The sequence below is a fragment of the Uranotaenia lowii genome, chromosome 2, assembly GCF_029784155.1.
Source record: "Uranotaenia lowii strain MFRU-FL chromosome 2, ASM2978415v1, whole genome shotgun sequence".
Taxonomy (NCBI): Eukaryota; Metazoa; Arthropoda; class Insecta; order Diptera; family Culicidae; genus Uranotaenia; species Uranotaenia lowii.
Window position 1 is genome coordinate 408,106,022 of NC_073692.1, and position 18,862 is coordinate 408,124,883.

The 18,862-nt window shown below is 25.1% G+C and overlaps 1 protein-coding gene across 4 annotated transcripts in view; it reads left to right on the plus strand.

Annotated features, from left to right (window-relative positions):
* The window catches only part of LOC129749259 (atypical protein kinase C), a 438,832-nt gene that overhangs the window by 339,066 nt on the left and 80,904 nt on the right, over positions 1–18,862 (plus strand). For all 4 annotated transcript variants that reach the window (XM_055744189.1, XM_055744187.1, XM_055744191.1 and 1 more), the window contains exons 7-10: positions 15,460–15,644; positions 15,718–15,924; positions 15,987–16,297; positions 16,374–16,474. In XM_055744189.1, coding sequence (XP_055600164.1) covers positions 15,460–15,644; positions 15,718–15,924; positions 15,987–16,297; positions 16,374–16,474 — 804 coding nt within the window. The remainder of the gene's footprint in view (positions 1–15,459; positions 15,645–15,717; positions 15,925–15,986; positions 16,298–16,373; positions 16,475–18,862) is intronic.

The window sequence follows — 18,862 nt, forward strand, 5'->3', positions numbered from 1 at the left end:
AATGACAAAAATGACAAAAATGACAAAAATGACAAAAATGACAAAAAATGACAAAAATGACAAAAATGACAAAAATGACAAAAATGACAAAAATGACAAAAATGACAAAAATGACAAAAATGACAAAAATGACAAAAATGACAAAAATGACAAAAATGACAAAAATGGCAAAAATGACAAAAATGACAAAAATGACAAAAATGACAAAAATGACAAAAATGACAAAAATGACAAAAATGACAAAAATGACAAAAATGACAAAAATGACAAAAATGACAAAAATGACAAAAATGACAAAAATGACAAAAATGACAAAAATGACAAAAATGACAAAAATGACAAAAATGGCAAAAATGAAAAAAATGACAAAAATGACAAAAATGACAAAACATGACAAAAATCACAAAAATCACAAAAATCACAAAAAATGATAAAAATGACAAAAGTAAAAAAAAAATGATCAAAATGATCAAAATGATAATAATGACAAAAATGACAAAAATGACAGAAATAACATTTTTGACATTTTTTACAATTTTTAAATTTTAGACATTTTTGCATTTTTGAAATTTTTGACATTTTTGAAATTTTTGACATTTTTGACATTTCTGACAATTTTGACATTTTTGACATTTTTGATATTTTTGACAGTTTTGACATTTTTGACATTTTTGACATTTTTGACATTTTTGACACTATTGACACTTTCGACACTTTTGACACTTTTGACATTTTTATCATTTTTGACATTTTTGACATATTTGACATATTTGACATATTTGAAATTTTTGACATTTTGGACAATTTGACATTTTTGACATTTTTGACATTTTTGACATTTTTGACATTTTTGACATTTTTGACATTTTTGACATTTTTGACATTTTTGACAATTTTGACATTTTTGACAGTTTTTGACATTTTTGACATTTTTGACATTTTTGACATTTTTGACATTTTTGACATTTTTGACATTTTTGACATTTTTGACATTTTTGACATTTTTGACATTTTTGACATTTTTGACATTTTTGACATTTTTGACATTTTTGACATTTTTGACATTTTTGACATTTTTGACATTTTTGACATTTTTGACATTTTTGACATTTTTGACATTTTTGTTATTTTTGACATTTTTGTAATTTTTGACATTGTTGACATTTTTGACATTTTTGACATTTTGGACATTTTTGACATTTTTGACATTTTTGACATTTTTGACATTTTTGACATTTTTGACATTTTTGATATTTTTGACATTTTTGACATTTTTGACATTTTTGACATTTTTGACATTTTTGACATTTTTGACATTTTTGACATTTTTGACATTTTTGACATTTTTGACATTTTTGACATTTTTGACATTTTTGACATTTTTGACATTTTTGACATTTTTGACATTTTTGACATTTTTGACATTTTTGACATTTTTGACATTTTTGACTTTTTTGACATTTTTGACATTCTTGACATTCTTGACATTTTTGACATATTTGACATATTTGACATTTTTGACACTTTTGACACTTTTGACATTTTTGTCATTTTTGACATTTTTGACATTTTTGACATTTTTGACATTTTTGACATTATTGGCATTTTTGCCACTTTTGACAATATTGACATTTTTGACATTTTTGACATTTTTGACATTTTTGACATTTTTGACATTTTTGACATTTTTGACATTTTTGACATTTTTGACATTTTTGACATTTTTGACATGTTTGACTTTTTTGAAATTTTTGACATTTTTGACATTTTTGTCATTTTTGTCATTTTTGTCATTTTTGTCATTTTTGTCATTTTTGTCATTTTTGTCATTTTTGTCATTTTTGTCATTTTTGTCATTTTTGTCATTTTTGTCATTTTTGTCATTTTTGTCATTTTTGTCATTTTTGTCATTTTTGTCATTTTTGTCATTATTGTCTTTATTGTCATTTTTGTTATTTTTGTCATTTTTGTCATTTTTGTCATTTTTGTCATTTTTGTCATTTTTGTCATTTTTGTCATTTTTGTCATTTTTGTCATTTTTGTCATTTTTGTCATTTTTGTCATTTTTGTCATTTTTGTCATTTTTGTCATTTTTGTCATTTTTGTCATTTTTGTCATTTTTGTCATTTTTGTCATTTTTGTCATTTTTGTCATTTTTGTCATTTTTGTCATTTTTGTCATTTTTGTCATTTTTGTCATTTTTATCATTTTTGACATTTTTGACATTTTTGACATTTTTGACATGTTTGACATGTTTGACTTTTTTGAAATTTTTGACATTTTTGACATTTTTGTCATTTTTGTCATTTTTGTCATTTTTGTCATTTTTGTCATTTTTGTCATTTTTGTCATTTTTGTCATTTTTGTCATTTTTGTCATTTTTGTCATTTTTGTCATTTTTGTCATTTTTGTCATTTTTGTCATTATTGTCTTTATTGTCATTTTTGTCATTTTTGTCATTTTTGTCATTTTTGTCATTTTTGTCATTTTTGTCATTTTTGTCATTTTTGTCATTTTTGTCATTTTTGTCATTTTTGTCATTTTTGTCATTTTTGTCATTTTTGTCATTTTTGTCATTTTTGTCATTTTTGTCATTTTTGTCATTTTTGTCATTTTTGTCATTTTTGTCATTTTTGTCATTTTTGTCATTTTTGTCATTTTTGTTATTTTTGTCATTTTTGTCATTTTTGTCATTTTTGTCATTTTTGTCATTTTTGTCATTTTTGTCATTTTTGTCATTTTTGTCATTTTTGTCATTTTTGTCATTTTTGTCATTTTTGTCATTTTTGTCATTTTTGTCATTTTTGTCATTTTTGTCATTTTTGTCATTTTTGTCATTTTTGTCATTTTTGTCATTTTTTGTCATTTTTGTCATTTTTGTCATTTTTGTCATTTTTGTCATTTTTGTCATTTTTGTCATTTTTGTCATTTTTGTCATTTTTGTCATTTTTGTCATTTTTGTCATTTTTGTCATTTTTGTCATTTTTGTCATTTTTGTCATTTTTGTCATTTTTGTCATTTTTGTCATTTTTGTCATTTTTGTCATTTTTGTCATTTTAGTCATTTTTGTCATTTTTGTCATTTTTGTCATTTTTGTCATTTTAGTCATTTTAGTCATTTTTGTCATTTTTGTCATTTTTGTCATTTTTGTCATTTTTGTCATTTTTGTCATTTTTGTCATTTTTGTCATTTTTGTCATTTTTGTCATTTTTGTCATTTTTGTCATTTTTGTCATTTTTGTCATTTTTGTCATTTTTGTCATTTTTGTCATTTTTGTCATTTTTGTCATTTTTGTCATTTTTGTCATTTTTGTCATTTTTGTCATTTTTGTCATTTTTGTCATTTTTGTCATTTTTGTCATTTTTGTCATTTTTGTCATTTTTGTCATTTATGTCATTTTTGTCATTTTAGTCATTTTAGTCATTTTTGTCATTTTTGTCATTTTTGTCATTTTTGTCATTTTTGTCATTTTTGTTTTGTCATTTTTGTCATTTTTGTCATTTTTGTCATTTTTGTCATTTTTGTCATTTTTGTCATTTTTGTCATTTTTGTCATTTTTGTCATTTTTGTCATTTTTGTCATTTTTGTCATTTTTGTCATTTTTGTTATTTTTGTCATTTTTGTCATTTTTGTCATTTTTGTCATTTTTGTCATTTTTGTCATTTTTGTCATTTTTGTCATTTTTGTCATTTTTGTCATTTTTGTCATTTTTGTCATTTTTGTCATTTTTGTCATTTTTGTCATTTTTGTCATTTTTGTCATTTTTGTCATTTTTGTCATTTTTGTCATTTTTGTCATTTTTGTCATTTTTGTCATTTTTGTCATTTTTGTCATTTTTGTCATTTTTGTCATTTTTGTCATTTTTGTCATTTTTGTCATTTTTGTCATTTATGTCATTTTTGTCATTTTTGTCATTTTAGTCATTTTAGTCATTTTTGTCATTTTTGTCATTTTTGTCATTTTTGTCATTTTTGTCATTTTTGTCATTTTTGTCATTTTTGTCATTTTTGTCATTTTTGTCATTTTTGTCATTTTTGTCATTTTTGTCATTTTTGTCATTTTTGTCATTTTTGTCATTTTTGTCATTTTTGTCATTTTTGTCATTTTTCTCATTTTTGTCATTTATGTCATTTTGTCAGTTTTTTCAATTTTATCAGTTATGTTTTTGTCATTTTTGTCATTTTGGTCATTTTGGTCATTTTTGTCATTTTTGTCATTTTTGTCATTTTTGTCATTTTTGTCATTTTTGTCATTTTTGTCATTTTTGTCATTTTTGTCATTTTTGTCATTTTTGTCATTTTTGTCATTTTTGTCATTTTTGTCATTTTTGTCATTTTTGTCATTTTTGTCATTTTTGTCATTTTTGTCATTTTTGTCATTTTTGTCATTTTTGTCATTTTTGTCATTTTTGTCATTTTTGTCATTTTTGTCATTTTTATCATTTTTGTCATTTTTAATAGTTTTTTCATTTTTGTCATTTATGTCAGTTTTTTCAATTTTATCATTTTTGTCATTTTTGTCATTTTTGTCATTTTTGTCATTTTTGTCATTTTTGTCATTTTTGTCATTTTTGTCATTTTTGTCATTTTTGTCATTTTTGTCATTTTTGTCATTTTTGTCATATTTGTCATATTTGTCATTTGTGTCATTTTTGTCATTTTTGTCATTTTTGTTAGTTTTGTCATTTTTGTAATTTTTGTAATTTTTGTAAATTTTGTCATTTCTGTCATTTTTGTCTTTTTGTCGTTTTTGTCATTTTTGTCATTTTTGTCATTTTTGTCATTTTTTTCATTTTTGTCATTTTTGTCATTTTTGTCATTATTGTCATTTTTGTCATTTTTGTCATTTTTGTCATTTTTGTTATTTTTGTCAATTTTGTCATTTTTGACATTTTTGTCAGTTTTGTAATTTTTGTCATTTTTTTCATTTTTAACAGTTTTTCAATTTTGTAATTTTTGTTATTTTTGTCAGTTTTTTCAATTTCATCATTTTTGTCATTTTTGTCATTTTTGTCTTTTTTGTCATTTTTGTCATTTTTGTCATTTTTGTCATTTTTGTCATTTTTGTCATTTTTGTCATTTTTGTCATTTTTGTCATTTTTGTCATTTTTGTCATTTTTGTCATTTTTGTCATTTTTGTCATTTTTGTCATTTTTGTCATTTTTGTCATTTTTGTCATTTTTGTCATTTTTGACATATTTGTCATATTTGTCATTTGTGTCATTTTTGTCATTTTTGTCATTTTTGTTAGTTTTGTCATTTTTGTAATTTTTGTAATTTTTGTCATTTTTGTAAATTTTGTCATTTCTGTCATTTTTGTCTTTTTGTCGTTTTTGTCATTTTTGTCATTTTTGTCATTTTTGTCATTTTTTTCATTTTTGTCATTTTTGTCATTTTTGTCATTTTTGTCATTATTGTCATTTTTGTCATTTTTGTCATTTTTGTCATTTTTGTTATTTTTGTCAATTTTGTCATTTTTGACATTTTTGTCAGTTTTGTAAATTTTGTCATTTTTTTCATTTTTAACAGTTTTTCAATTTTGTAATTTTTGTTATTTTTGTCAGTTTTTTCAATTTCATCATTTTTGTCATTTTTGTCATTTTTGTCTTTTTTGTCATTTTTGTCTTTGTTGTCATTTTTGTCATTTTTGTCATTTTTGTCATTTTTGTCATTTTTGTCATTTTTGTCATTTTTGTCATTTTTGTCATTTTTGTCATTTTTGTCATTTTTGTCATTTTTGTCATTTTTGTCATTTTTGTCATTTTTGTCATTTTTGTCATTTTTGTCATTTTTGTCATTTTTGTAATTTTTGTCATTTTTGTCATTTTTGTCATTTTTGTCATTTTTGTCATTTTTGTCATTTTTGTCATTTTTGTCATTTTTGTCATTTTTGTCATTTTTGTCATTTTTGTCATTTTTGTCATTTTTTTCATTTTTGTCATTTTTGTAATTTTGGTCATTTTTGTCATTTTTTCATTTTTGTAATTTTTTTCCTTTTTGTCATTTTTGTCATTTTTGTCATTTTTGTCATTTTTGTCATTTTTGTCATTTTTGTCATTTTTGTCATTTTTGTCATTTTTGTCATTTTTGTCATTTTTGTCATTTTTGTCATTTTTGTCATTTTTGTCATTTTTGTCATTTTTGTCATTTATGTCATTTTTGTCATTTTTGTCATTTTTGTCATTTTAGTCATTTTTGTCATTTTTGTCATTTTTGTCATTTTTGTCATTTTTGTCATTTTTGTCATTTTTGTCATTTTTGTCATTTTTGTCATTTTTGCCATTTTTGTCATTTTTATCATTTTTGTCATTTTTGTCATTTTTGTCATTTTTGTCATTTTTGTCATTTTTGTCATTTTTGTCATTTTTGTCATTTTTGTCATTTTTGTCATTTTTGACATTTTTCTCATTTATGTCATTTATGTCATTTTTGTCAGTTTTTTTCAATTTTATCATTTATGTTTTTGTCATTTTTGTCATTTTTTTCATTTTTAACAGTTTTTTCAATTTTGTAATTTTTGTCAGTTTTTTCAATTTCATCATTTTTGTCATTTTTGTCATTTTCGTCATTTTTGTCATTTTTGTCATTTTTGTCATTTTTGTCATTTTTCTCATTTATGTCATTTATGTCATTTTTGTCAGTTTTTTTCAATTTTATCATTTATGTTTTTGTCATTTTTGTCATTTTTTTCATTTTTAACAGTTTTTTCAATTTTGTAATTTTTGTCATTTTTGTCAGTTTTTTCAATTTCATCATTTTTGTCATTTTTGTCATTTTTGTCATTTTTGTCATTTTTGTCATTTTTTTCATTTTTGTCATTTTTGACATTTTTTCATTTCTGTCATTTTTGTCATTTTTGTCATTTTGGTCATTTTTGTCATTTTTGTCATTTTTGTCATTTTTGTCATTTTTGTCATATTTGTCATTTTTGTCATTTTTGTCATTTTTGTCACTTTTGTCATTTTTGTCATTTTTGTCATTTTTGACATTTTTGTCATTTTTGTCATTTTTGTCATTTTTGTCATTTTTGTCATTTTTGTCATTTTTGTCATTTTTGTCATTTTTGTCATTTTTGTCATTTTTGTCATTTTTGTCATTTTTGTCATTTTTGTCATTTTTGTCATTTTTGTCATTTTTGTCATTTTTCTCATTTTTGTCATTTTGTCATGTTTTCCAATTTTATCAGTTATGTTTTTGTCATTTTTGTCATTTTGGTCATTTTGGTCATTTTTGTCATTTTTGTCATTTTTTCATTTTTGTCATTTTTGTCATTTTTGTCATTTTTGTCATTTTTGTCATGTTTGTCATTTTTGTCATTTTTGTCATTTTTATCATTTTTGTCATTTTTAACAGTGTTTTCATTTTTGTCATTTTTGTCAGTTTTTTCAATTTTATCATTTTTGTCATTTTTGTCATTTTTGTCATTTTTGTCATTTTTGTCATTTTTGTCATTTTTGTCATTTTTGTCATTTTTGTCATTTTTGTCATTTTTGTCACTTTTAACAGTTTTTTCAATTTTGTCATTTTTGTCATTTTTGTCAGTTTTTTCAATTTTTTTCAATTTTATCATTTTTGTCATTTTTGAAATTTTTAACATTTTTAACATTTTTGACATTTTTGACATTTTTGTCATTTTTGTCATTTTTGTCATTTATGTCATTTTTGTCATTTTTGTCATTTTAGTCATTTTTGTCATTTTTGTCATTTTTGTCATTTTTGTCATTTTTGTCATTTTTGTCATTTTTGTCATTTTTGTCATTTTTGTCATTTTTGTCATTTTTGTCATTTTTGTCATTTTTGTCATTTTTGTCATTTTTGTCATTTTTGTCATTTTTGTCATTTTTGTCATTTTTGTCATTTTTGTCATTTTTGTCATTTTTGTCATTTTTGTCATTTTTGTCATTTTTGTCATTTTTGTCATTTTTGTCATTTTTGTTAGTTTTGTCATTTTTGTAATTTTTGTAATTTTTGTCATTTTTGTAAATTTTGTCATTTCTGTCATTTTTGTCTTTTTGTCGTTTTTGTCATTTTTGTCATTTTTGTCATTTTTGTCATTTTTTTCATTTTTGTCATTTTTGTCATTTTTGTCATTATTGTCATTTTTGTCATTTTTGTCATTTTTGTCATTTTTGTTATTTTTGTCAATTTTGTCATTTTTGACATTTTTGTCAGTTTTGTAAATTTTGTCATTTTTTTCATTTGTAACAGTTTTTCAATTTTGTAATTTTTGTTATTTTTGTCAGTTTTTTCAATTTCATCATTTTTGTCATTTTTGTCTTTTTTGTCATTTTTGTCTTTGTTGTCATTTTTGTCATTTTTGTCATTTTTGTCATTTTTGTCATTTTTGTCATTTTTGTCATTTTTGTCATTTTTGTCATTTTTGTCATTTTTGTCATTTTTGTCATATTTGTCATATTTGTCATTTGTGTCATTTTTGTCATTTTTGTCATTTTTGTCATTTTTTTCATTTTTGTCATTTTTGTCATTTTTGTCATTTTTGTCATTTTTGTCATTTTTGTCATTTTTGTCATTTTTGACATTTTTCTCATTTATGTCATTTATGTCATTTTTGTCAGTTTTTTTCAATTTTATCATTTATGTTTTTGTCATTTTTGTCATTTTTTTCATTTTTAACAGTTTTTTCAATTTTGTAATTTTTGTCAGTTTTTTCAATTTCATCATTTTTGTCATTTTTGTCATTTTCGTCATTTTTGTCATTTTTGTCATTTTTGTCATTTTTGTCATTTTTGTCATTTTTCTCATTTATGTCATTTATGTCATTTTTGTCAGTTTTTTTCAATTTTATCATTTATGTTTTTGTCATTTTTGTCATTTTTTTCATTTTTAACAGTTTTTTCAATTTTGTAATTTTTGTCATTTTTGTCAGTTTTTTCAATTTCATCATTTTTGTCATTTTTGTCATTTTTGTCATTTTTGTCATTTTTGTCATTTTTTTCATTTTTGTCATTTTTGACATTTTTTCATTTCTGTCATTTTTGTCATTTTTGTCATTTTGGTCATTTTTGTCATTTTTGTCATTTTTGTCATTTTTGTCATTTTTGTCATATTTGTCATTTTTGTCATTTTTGTCATTTTTGTCACTTTTGTCATTTTTGTCATTTTTGTCATTTTTGACATTTTTGTCATTTTTGTCATTTTTGTCATTTTTGTCATTTTTGTCATTTTTGTCATTTTTGTCATTTTTGTCATTTTTGTCATTTTTGTCATTTTTGTCATTTTTGTCATTTTTGTCATTTTTGTCATTTTTGTCATTTTTGTCATTTTTCTCATTTTTGTCATTTTGTCATGTTTTCCAATTTTATCAGTTATGTTTTTGTCATTTTTGTCATTTTGGTCATTTTGGTCATTTTTGTCATTTTTGTCATTTTTTCATTTTTGTCATTTTTGTCATTTTTGTCATTTTTGTCATTTTTGTCATGTTTGTCATTTTTGTCATTTTTGTCATTTTTATCATTTTTGTCATTTTTAACAGTGTTTTCATTTTTGTCATTTTTGTCAGTTTTTTCAATTTTATCATTTTTGTCATTTTTGTCATTTTTGTCATTTTTGTCATTTTTGTCATTTTTGTCATTTTTGTCATTTTTGTCATTTTTGTCATTTTTGTCATTTTTGTCATTTTTGTCACTTTTAACAGTTTTTTCAATTTTGTCATTTTTGTCATTTTTGTCAGTTTTTTCAATTTTTTTCAATTTTATCATTTTTGTCATTTTTGAAATTTTTAACATTTTTAACATTTTTGACATTTTTGACATTTTTGTCATTTTTGTCATTTTTGTCATTTATGTCATTTTTGTCATTTTTGTCATTTTAGTCATTTTTGTCATTTTTGTCATTTTTGTCATTTTTGTCATTTTTGTCATTTTTGTCATTTTTGTCATTTTTGTCATTTTTGTCATTTTTGTCATTTTTGTCATTTTTGTCATTTTTGTCATTTTTGTCATTTTTGTCATTTTTGTCATTTTTGTCATTTTTGTCATTTTTGTCATTTTTGTCATTTTTGTCATTTTTGTCATTTTTGTCATTTTTGTCATTTTTGTCATTTTTGTCATTTTTGTCATTTTTGTCATTTTTGTTAGTTTTGTCATTTTTGTAATTTTTGTAATTTTTGTCATTTTTGTAAATTTTGTCATTTCTGTCATTTTTGTCTTTTTGTCGTTTTTGTCATTTTTGTCATTTTTGTCATTTTTGTCATTTTTTTCATTTTTGTCATTTTTGTCATTTTTGTCATTATTGTCATTTTTGTCATTTTTGTCATTTTTGTCATTTTTGTTATTTTTGTCAATTTTGTCATTTTTGACATTTTTGTCAGTTTTGTAAATTTTGTCATTTTTTTCATTTGTAACAGTTTTTCAATTTTGTAATTTTTGTTATTTTTGTCAGTTTTTTCAATTTCATCATTTTTGTCATTTTTGTCTTTTTTGTCATTTTTGTCTTTGTTGTCATTTTTGTCATTTTTGTCATTTTTGTCATTTTTGTCATTTTTGTCATTTTTGTCATTTTTGTCATTTTTGTCATTTTTGTCATTTTTGTCATTTTTGTCATATTTGTCATATTTGTCATTTGTGTCATTTTTGTCATTTTTGTCATTTTTGTCATTTTTGTCATTTTTTTCATTTTTGTCATTTTTGTCATTTTTGTCATTATTGTCATTTTTGTCATTTTTGTCATTTTTGTCATTTTTGTTATTTTTGTCAATTTTGTCATTTTTGACATTTTTGTCAGTTTTGTATATTTTGTCATTTTTTTCATTTTTAACAGTTTTTCAATTTTGTAATTTTTGTTATTTTTGTCAGTTTTTTCAATTTCATCATTTTTGTCATTTTTGTCATTTTTGTCTTTTTTGTCATTTTTGTCTTTGTTGTCATTTTTGTCATTTTTGTCATTTTTGTAATTTTTGTCATTTTTGTCATTTTTGTCATTTTTGTCATTTTTGTCATTTTTGTCATTTTTGTCATTTTTGTCATTTTTGTCATTTTTGTCATTTTTGTCATTTTTGTCATTTTTGTCATTTTTGTCATTTTTGTCATTTTTGTCATTTTTGTCATTTTTGTCATTTTTGTCATTTTTGTCAGTTTTGTAATTTTTGTCATTTTTGTCATTTTTGTCATTTTTGTCATTTTTGTCATTTTTGTCATTTTTGTCATTTTTGTCATTTTTGTCATTTTTGTCATTTTTGTCATTTTTGTCATTTTTGTCATTTTTGTCATTTTTGTCATTTTTTCATTTTTGTAATTTTTTTCCTTTTTGTCATTTTTGTCATTTTTGTCATTTTTGTCATTTTTGTCATTTTTGTCATTTTTGTCATTTTTGTCATTTTTGTCATTTTTGTCATTTTTGTCATTTTTGTCATTTTTGTCATTTTTGTCATTTTTGTCATTTATGTCATTTTTGTCATTTTTGTCATTTTAGTCATTTTTGTCATTTTTGTCATTTTTGTCATTTTTGTCATTTTTGTCATTTTTGTCATTTTTGTCATTTTTGTCATTTTTGTCATTTTTGTCATTTTTGTCATTTTTATCATTTTTGTCATTTTTGTCATTTTTGTCATTTTTGTCATTTTTGTCATTTTTGTCATTTTTGTCATTTTTGTCATTTTTGTCATTTTTGTCATTTTTGTCATTTTTGTCATTTTTGTCATTTTTGTCATTTTTGTCATTTTTGTCATTTTTGACATTTTTCTCATTTATGTCATTTATGTCATTTTTGTCAGTTTTTTTCAATTTTATCATTTATGTTTTTGTCATTTTTGTCATTTTTTTCATTTTTAACAGTTTTTTCAATTTTGTAATTTTTGTCAGTTTTTTCAATTTCATCATTTTTGTCATTTTTGTCATTTTCGTCATTTTTGTCATTTTTGTCATTTTTGTCATTTTTGTCATTTTTGTCATTTTTGTCATTTTTGTCATTTTTGTCATTTTTCTCATTTATGTCATTTATGTCATTTTTGTCAGTTTTTTTCAATTTTATCATTTATGTTTTTGTCATTTTTGTCATTTTTTTCATTTTTAACAGTTTTTTCAATTTTGTAATTTTTGTCATTTTTGTCAGTTTTTTCATTTTCATCATTTTTGTCATTTTTGTCATTTTTGTCATTTTTTTCATTTTTGTCATTTTTGACATTTTTTCATTTCTGTCATTTTTGTCATTTTTGTCATTTTGGTCATTTTTGTCATTTTTGTCATTTTTGTCATTTTTGTCATTTTTGTCATTTTTGTCATATTTGTCATATTTGTCATTTTTGTCATTTTTGTCATTTTTGTCATTTTTGTCATTTTTGTCACTTTTGTCATTTTTGTCATTTTTGTCATTTTTGTCATTTTTGTCATTTTTGTCATTTTTGTCATTTTTGACATTTTTGTCATTTTTGTCATTTTTGTCATTTTTGTCATTTTTGTCATTTTTGTCATTTTGGTCATTTTTGTCATTTTGGTCATTTTTGTCATTTTTGTCATTTTTGTCATTTTTGTCATTTTTGTCATTTTTGTCATTTTTCTCATTTTTGTCATTTTGTCATGTTTTCCAATTTTATCAGTTATGTTTTTGTCATTTTTGTCATTTTGGTCATTTTGGTCATTTTTGTCATTTTTGTCATTTTTTCATTTTTGTCATTTTTGTCATTTTTGTCATTTTTGTCATTTTTGTCATTTTTGTCATTTTTGTCATTTTTGTCATTTTTGTCATTTTTGTCATGTTTGTCATTTTTGTCATTTTTGTCATTTTTATCATTTTTGTCATTTTTGTCATTTTTAACAGTGTTTTCATTTTTGTCATTTTTGTCAGTTTTTTCAATTTTATCATTTTTGTCATTTTTGTCATTTTTGTCATTTTTGTCATTTTTGTCATTTTTGTCATTTTTGTCATTTTTGTCATTTTTGTCATTTTTGTCATTTTTGTCATTTTTGTCATTTTTGTCATTTTTGTCATTTTTGTCATTTTTGTCACTTTTAACAGTTTTTTCAATTTTGTCATTTTTGTCATTTTTGTCAGTTTTTTCAATTTTTTTCAATTTTATCATTTTTGTCATTTTTGAAATTTTTAACATTTTTAACATTTTTGACATTTTTGACATTTTTGTCATTTTTGTCATTGTTATCATTTTTGTTGATATTGTCAATTTTGTCATTTTTGTCATTTTTGTCATTTTTGTCATTTTTTTCATTTTGGTCATGTTGGTCATTTTGGTCATTTTGGTCATTTTGGTCGATTTTGTCATTTATGTCATTTTTGTCATTTTTGTCATTTGTGTCATTTTTTCATTTTTGTCATTTTTGTCATTTTTGTCGTTTTGTCATTTTTGTCATTTATTTCTTTTCTGTCATTTTTTGTCATTTTTGTCATTTTTGTCATTTTTGACATTTTTGATATTTTTGACATTTTTGACATTTTTGACATTTTTGACATTTTTGATATTTTTGAAATTTTTGACTGTTTTGACATTTTTGACATTTTTGACATTTTTGACATTTTTGACATTTTTGATATTGTTGACATTTATTGACATTTTTGACAGTCTTGACAAGTTTGACATTTTGACATTTTTGACATTATGACATTATGACATTTCTGACATTTTTTAACATTTTTTACATTTTTGACATTTTTGACATTTTGAACATCTTTGACATTTTTGACATTTTTGACATTATTGGCATTTTTGACATTTTAACATTTTTGACATTTTTGATATATTTTTTTTATTTTGGCATTTTTGGCATTATTATCATTTTCGTCATTTTTTTTTCATTTATTTTTTGTCATTTTTGTTATTTTTGTTTTGTTACTTTATTTATTTTTGTCAATTTTATTATTTTAAGAAATTTTTTACATTGTTGTCAGTTGTGTATTCTTTTTTACATTTTTTATGAGTTATCAGTATTGATATTTTTGTCATTTCTGTATTTTGTAGTTTTTGTTATTTTCTTTTCAGTTTTTACATTTTTATAATTTCTTTTTCACTTTTCATTATTTATTCTTATAATTTTCGTAATTTTGGCTTTTAGTCATTTTTGTTATTTTTGTTTTTTTTTTTTAATTTTCAAGGTTCGATCAATGAAAGCTTGCGGCTTTGAGGCTTGAGGCTTGCTGCTTTATCAATTTGCTTGAGCAGAAATTGTCTGGATTTTTTCCCAACCAACAAAATTTATAAATTGTTCCCATATATTCTTTGCCACCTTAACCTCGATTTATTGTACATCGGCTGCAGCATTCAAGTACGGAACAAGGAGCATACCCTCAAACTTACTCAAAAAAAAGGGCAGAGGGTCACAAACTTACCGATCAGTCGAATTGAACTTGTCGCAGTTTCCAATTGAATTCAATTACAGTTTGCCATCAATGAATGGGACAAACGGAAGAAAGGCAATCTTTGTAGTGCAGCCTTAGGACGTGTCGTTTGTTATTTTTTTAAAATTGAAATCTTCTTAACCATTCCTTATTTGTTCTACTGAATATGTTTTTCTATCATCTAGGAAGTTGTATGCATCACAATTGCGATTAACCTTGAATTTTGACAGGTTCTAATCTAGGAGAGCACTTAACTGAACGAAAAATAGAAACAGGGAAAAAGCTGCAGTTTTTTTTGTCGTATTGTTGCTGTTTGGATTTGCCCTGGCTGCCTTGTTGGTATGGTATTGATCCTTTCTGTATCAAAAAAGGAGAACCGAAGGAAGGGCTTCCAATTCCGTCTCAACTATTTACTGTCAAATGGCAACAGTAAGAAATTGTGAAGAATTCCCCCGAGCTTCCTCGAAAGAAACCTCTCATGAGTCAGAAAACTAGAGCTCCGTCATCGACTTTGATCGAGAAAGGGCCAACGACAAAAACGCTAAGGTCGCGTGAAAAGTTGCCACTATTTACTAGTTTTTTTTCCTACTTCCCTCGATTTTTTCGTTCTTTAGGGGGTTAAACCGCAATGCGATTTGTGATTGCACTAAGATTGCTTTGACGTTAGAAGCAGGGCTTGTAAGCTGTATTTTTCTCAAGAGAGTTTAGCTAGCTTTGTGGTTTCCTTAATTTGACAATGCATTTGGTGCCGCATGGAATCGACTTTGATTGTTGACGAATGAATCTATTCATTCTAGAATTTTGGACTTCTCTTTAAAATTTTTCTTGATTTTTTCCAAGCAAATATAATTAGCAAATTTTAAAAACTCACTTTACTCAGATTTTTATTTTCCTTATAGGATATGGCAAATTAGGTCCTAAGTATACCTGTTATAGCTAGCTATCACGTAATTTTGATAATTACTTTGAACTCATTTTGACGGTCGCCATAGGATGAGAATAATGACGGTTTACTTGTCTATGAGTCCGATTTGACTGAACATTTAACAACAGCTCTCTGGAAATATTTAAAACCATTTAAACAAAGTCTCAAATGACTATATTCAATGGAAAATCTGATGGTTCTTTCACTAATTTTTCTCAATGACTCTTGCAGGCGGAGCACGATGAATCGGGCAGCCACAGCGTGATTCAGCCGGCCGAACCCGGCTACCCGTCCGAGTACCAAAGCCAAGGAGAACCGTGTGACCAGGTTTCAGTAGATCCGGCCGAGAACGATGAAGAGCTGCTGGCCCCGAGCGTCCAGCGGCAATTCTCACTGGACGATTTCGAGTTGATAAAGTAGGTTCCTTCAAATTGTATATGTATTTCGAATGAAATTTCAGTAATGATGTTTTTTTTAAAATTATTTTAGGGTCATCGGTCGTGGTAGCTACGCCAAGGTCCTCATGGTGGAACTGAAGAAAACGCACCGGATTTACGCGATGAAGGTCATCAAGAAGGCCCTGGTCACCGACGATGAGGACATCGATTGGGTCCAGACGGAGAAGCACGTGTTCGAAACGGCCTCGAATCATCCGTTCCTGGTGGGGCTGCACTCGTGCTTCCAGACCCCGTCGAGGTTTGTATTTCAAAAAATTTGTCGAAATGTTATTTTCTAAAAATTGCCATCCTTTTTCTCAGATTGTTCTTTGTGATCGAGTTCGTCCGCGGGGGGGATCTGATGTTCCACATGCAGCGGCAGAGACGCCTTCCGGAGGAACATGCCCGGTTCTATTCGGCCGAAATCAGCTTGGCACTGAACTTCCTGCACGACCGGGGCATCATCTATCGGGATCTGAAGCTCGATAACGTGCTGCTGGATCAGGAGGGCCACATCAAGCTGACCGATTACGGCATGTGCAAGGAGGGTATCCGTCCGGGTGATACGACCTCGACGTTCTGCGGTACCCCGAACTACATCGCGCCGGAAATTCTCCGGGGAGAGGATTACGGTGCGTTTCTGTTTGATTCAGTTTTAAGAAGATTTTGAAATGCTGATAAAACCATTTTCTGTCATGTCTTTTGCAGGTTTCTCAGTCGATTGGTGGGCTCTAGGAGTGCTGCTGTACGAGATGTTGGCCGGACGCAGTCCGTTCGACATCGCCGGTGCTTCCGAGAATCCAGATCAGGTAAATTAATTTACTGAAATTGAAATTCTTCTGACAGTAATATTATTAGGGATAATTTTAATTTCTCAAACGAATTTGACGTCAAGAAAACTCTATGTTTAAAACATCTCAATTAAAGGGTGTCCCACATGAAACACTGTAAAAAACTACCTAGTTGAACGATTCTTTCCAAACTTTCAGACTATGAAATTTAAACCATTCGTACAATCGTACATTAGGCCCAACTATACCCAAGAAAAGCGCAACATCTGAAAGCAGCTTCTTTTTTGCAGAAATCTACATTTCGTCATTTCTTCCTTAAAATCAAATTTTTTGAGACGCTTACTGTGTGAATGCTTCAAAACAGCACAGTATTTTTCAACGGGTATTAGTTCCGGTGTTATGGAAGAATTTATGTTTTTGGATACCAAAAGAACATTTTTGGCTTCATATCACTTCAAGGAACACTTTCAATAGTAGAACGAATAAAAAATAAGTCGAAATGGTGCAGAAGACCAACGTACCTACAGCTTATTTTGAACCTTCAGCTTACTAAAAAACCATTCGGACCCCTAATCTTCTTCTGTTGATTCTCAGAGCTGTGTAGTATCGTTTAATCACAAAACTAATAGTTGCAGCACGACTGCAAGTTTAAAGAATTGAATATTTTTCTAAAGATATGCGCAAAAGAAATTTGCCTCGTTGCTCTTTGATTGGCTCATTTTTTTTTCAATTCTAAAAATACAGAAAAAATAATTAAAATACCTTGTAAATTACACACTTTTAGCTTTCTTTGTCCAATTTTTCAAGCAAAAATACTTAATCAGTGATTTTCTACAGCGTTTGCTGAGTGATGTGGGACAATTTTAAAAGATATTTACGCTCGTATAAGTCGGTCACCTACAAACTAGTAAATTGAACTCGCTCCTCAGAATTCAATCTACAGTTTCATAGGTCCTTGGAAAACATTATTTTGATTTTTACTCGATCCCTGATCCTGAATCCTGCGAAGATAGATGATAGTATTACGAAAACCAGTTTTGTTTCTTATTGGAAGAAATGATCACAGACAAAGTGAAGCAAAAGAAAAAAATATATAAAATTGACGTTTTTGACACCTTGGACTATTTTGGTAATTTAAAAAATGTTGACCATTTTGGCAATTTGATGTTAAAATTGTGATAATTTCGTCAATTTTGACAGTTTCAACATTTTTGATAGATTTAACAATATCGTCAATTTTGACATATTGTCAATTTGGTGAATTTGGTGAATTTAGTCAGTTTTTTAATTTTTTTTATTTTTGTCAATTATGTAAATTTGGTCAGTTTAACCAATTTTGTTAATTAGGTCTATTTTGTCATTATTTTCAACTTTGTCAATTTTGTCAATTTTGTCTATTATATCAGTTTAATCAATTTTATCCATTTTGTCATTTTTGACACTTTTGACAATTTTGTCAATTTGTCAATGTTGTCAAATTTCGTCAATTATGTCAGTTTTGTCAATTTAGTCAATTTTATCTATTTTGTCAGTTTTGTCAAATTATGTAAATATTATCAATTTTGTCAAATTGGTAAATTTCGTCAATTTTGTCAATTTTGTAAACATTGTGAATTTTATTAATTTTGTCAATTGGGTCAATGCAGTTAATTTCGTCAAAATAATCAATTTTGTATGTTTTGTAAATTTTTCTCAATTCGGTCAGTTTTGTCAATTATGTCAATTTTTTTAATTTTATCAATTTAGTCAATTTTGTTAATTTCAGTAATTTCGTCAATTTTGTCATTTTTTTTTTTAAATTTCGTCAATTTAGTCAATATTGTTTATTAGGCCAATTTTGTTAATTTTGTCAATTTTGTCGATTTTGTCATTTTTGTCAATTTGGTTTATTTGATCATTTTGTCAATTTTGACATAAAGGTCAATTTTGTCAATTTTTTAGTTTTGTCAATTTTTTCAATTTTGTCAATTTTGTAAATTTTGTAAAATTTGTAAATTTTGTAAATTTTTTCAATTTTTTCAATTTTGTCAATTTGTCAATTTTGTCAATCTTTTCAACTTGGTCAATTTTATCAATTGTGTCATTTGTGTCATTTTTTTCAATTTTATTAATTTTGTCAAATTGGTCAATTTTGTCAATTTTGTAAGTTAGGTCAATTTTGCAAGTTTTTTCAATTTTGTCAATTATGTCAGTTATGTTTATTTTGACCATTTTGTCAATGTGTCATTTTTGTCATTTTTGTATTTTTTGTCAATTTCATAAATTTTTCAATTTTGTCAGTTTTTAATTTTTTTTCAATTTTTGCAATTTTGTCTATTTACTAAATATTGTAAGTTTTGTCAATTTGGTAAATTTTGTCATTTTTGCCAATTTTTGCAATTTAGTCAGTTTTGTCTATTTTGTCAA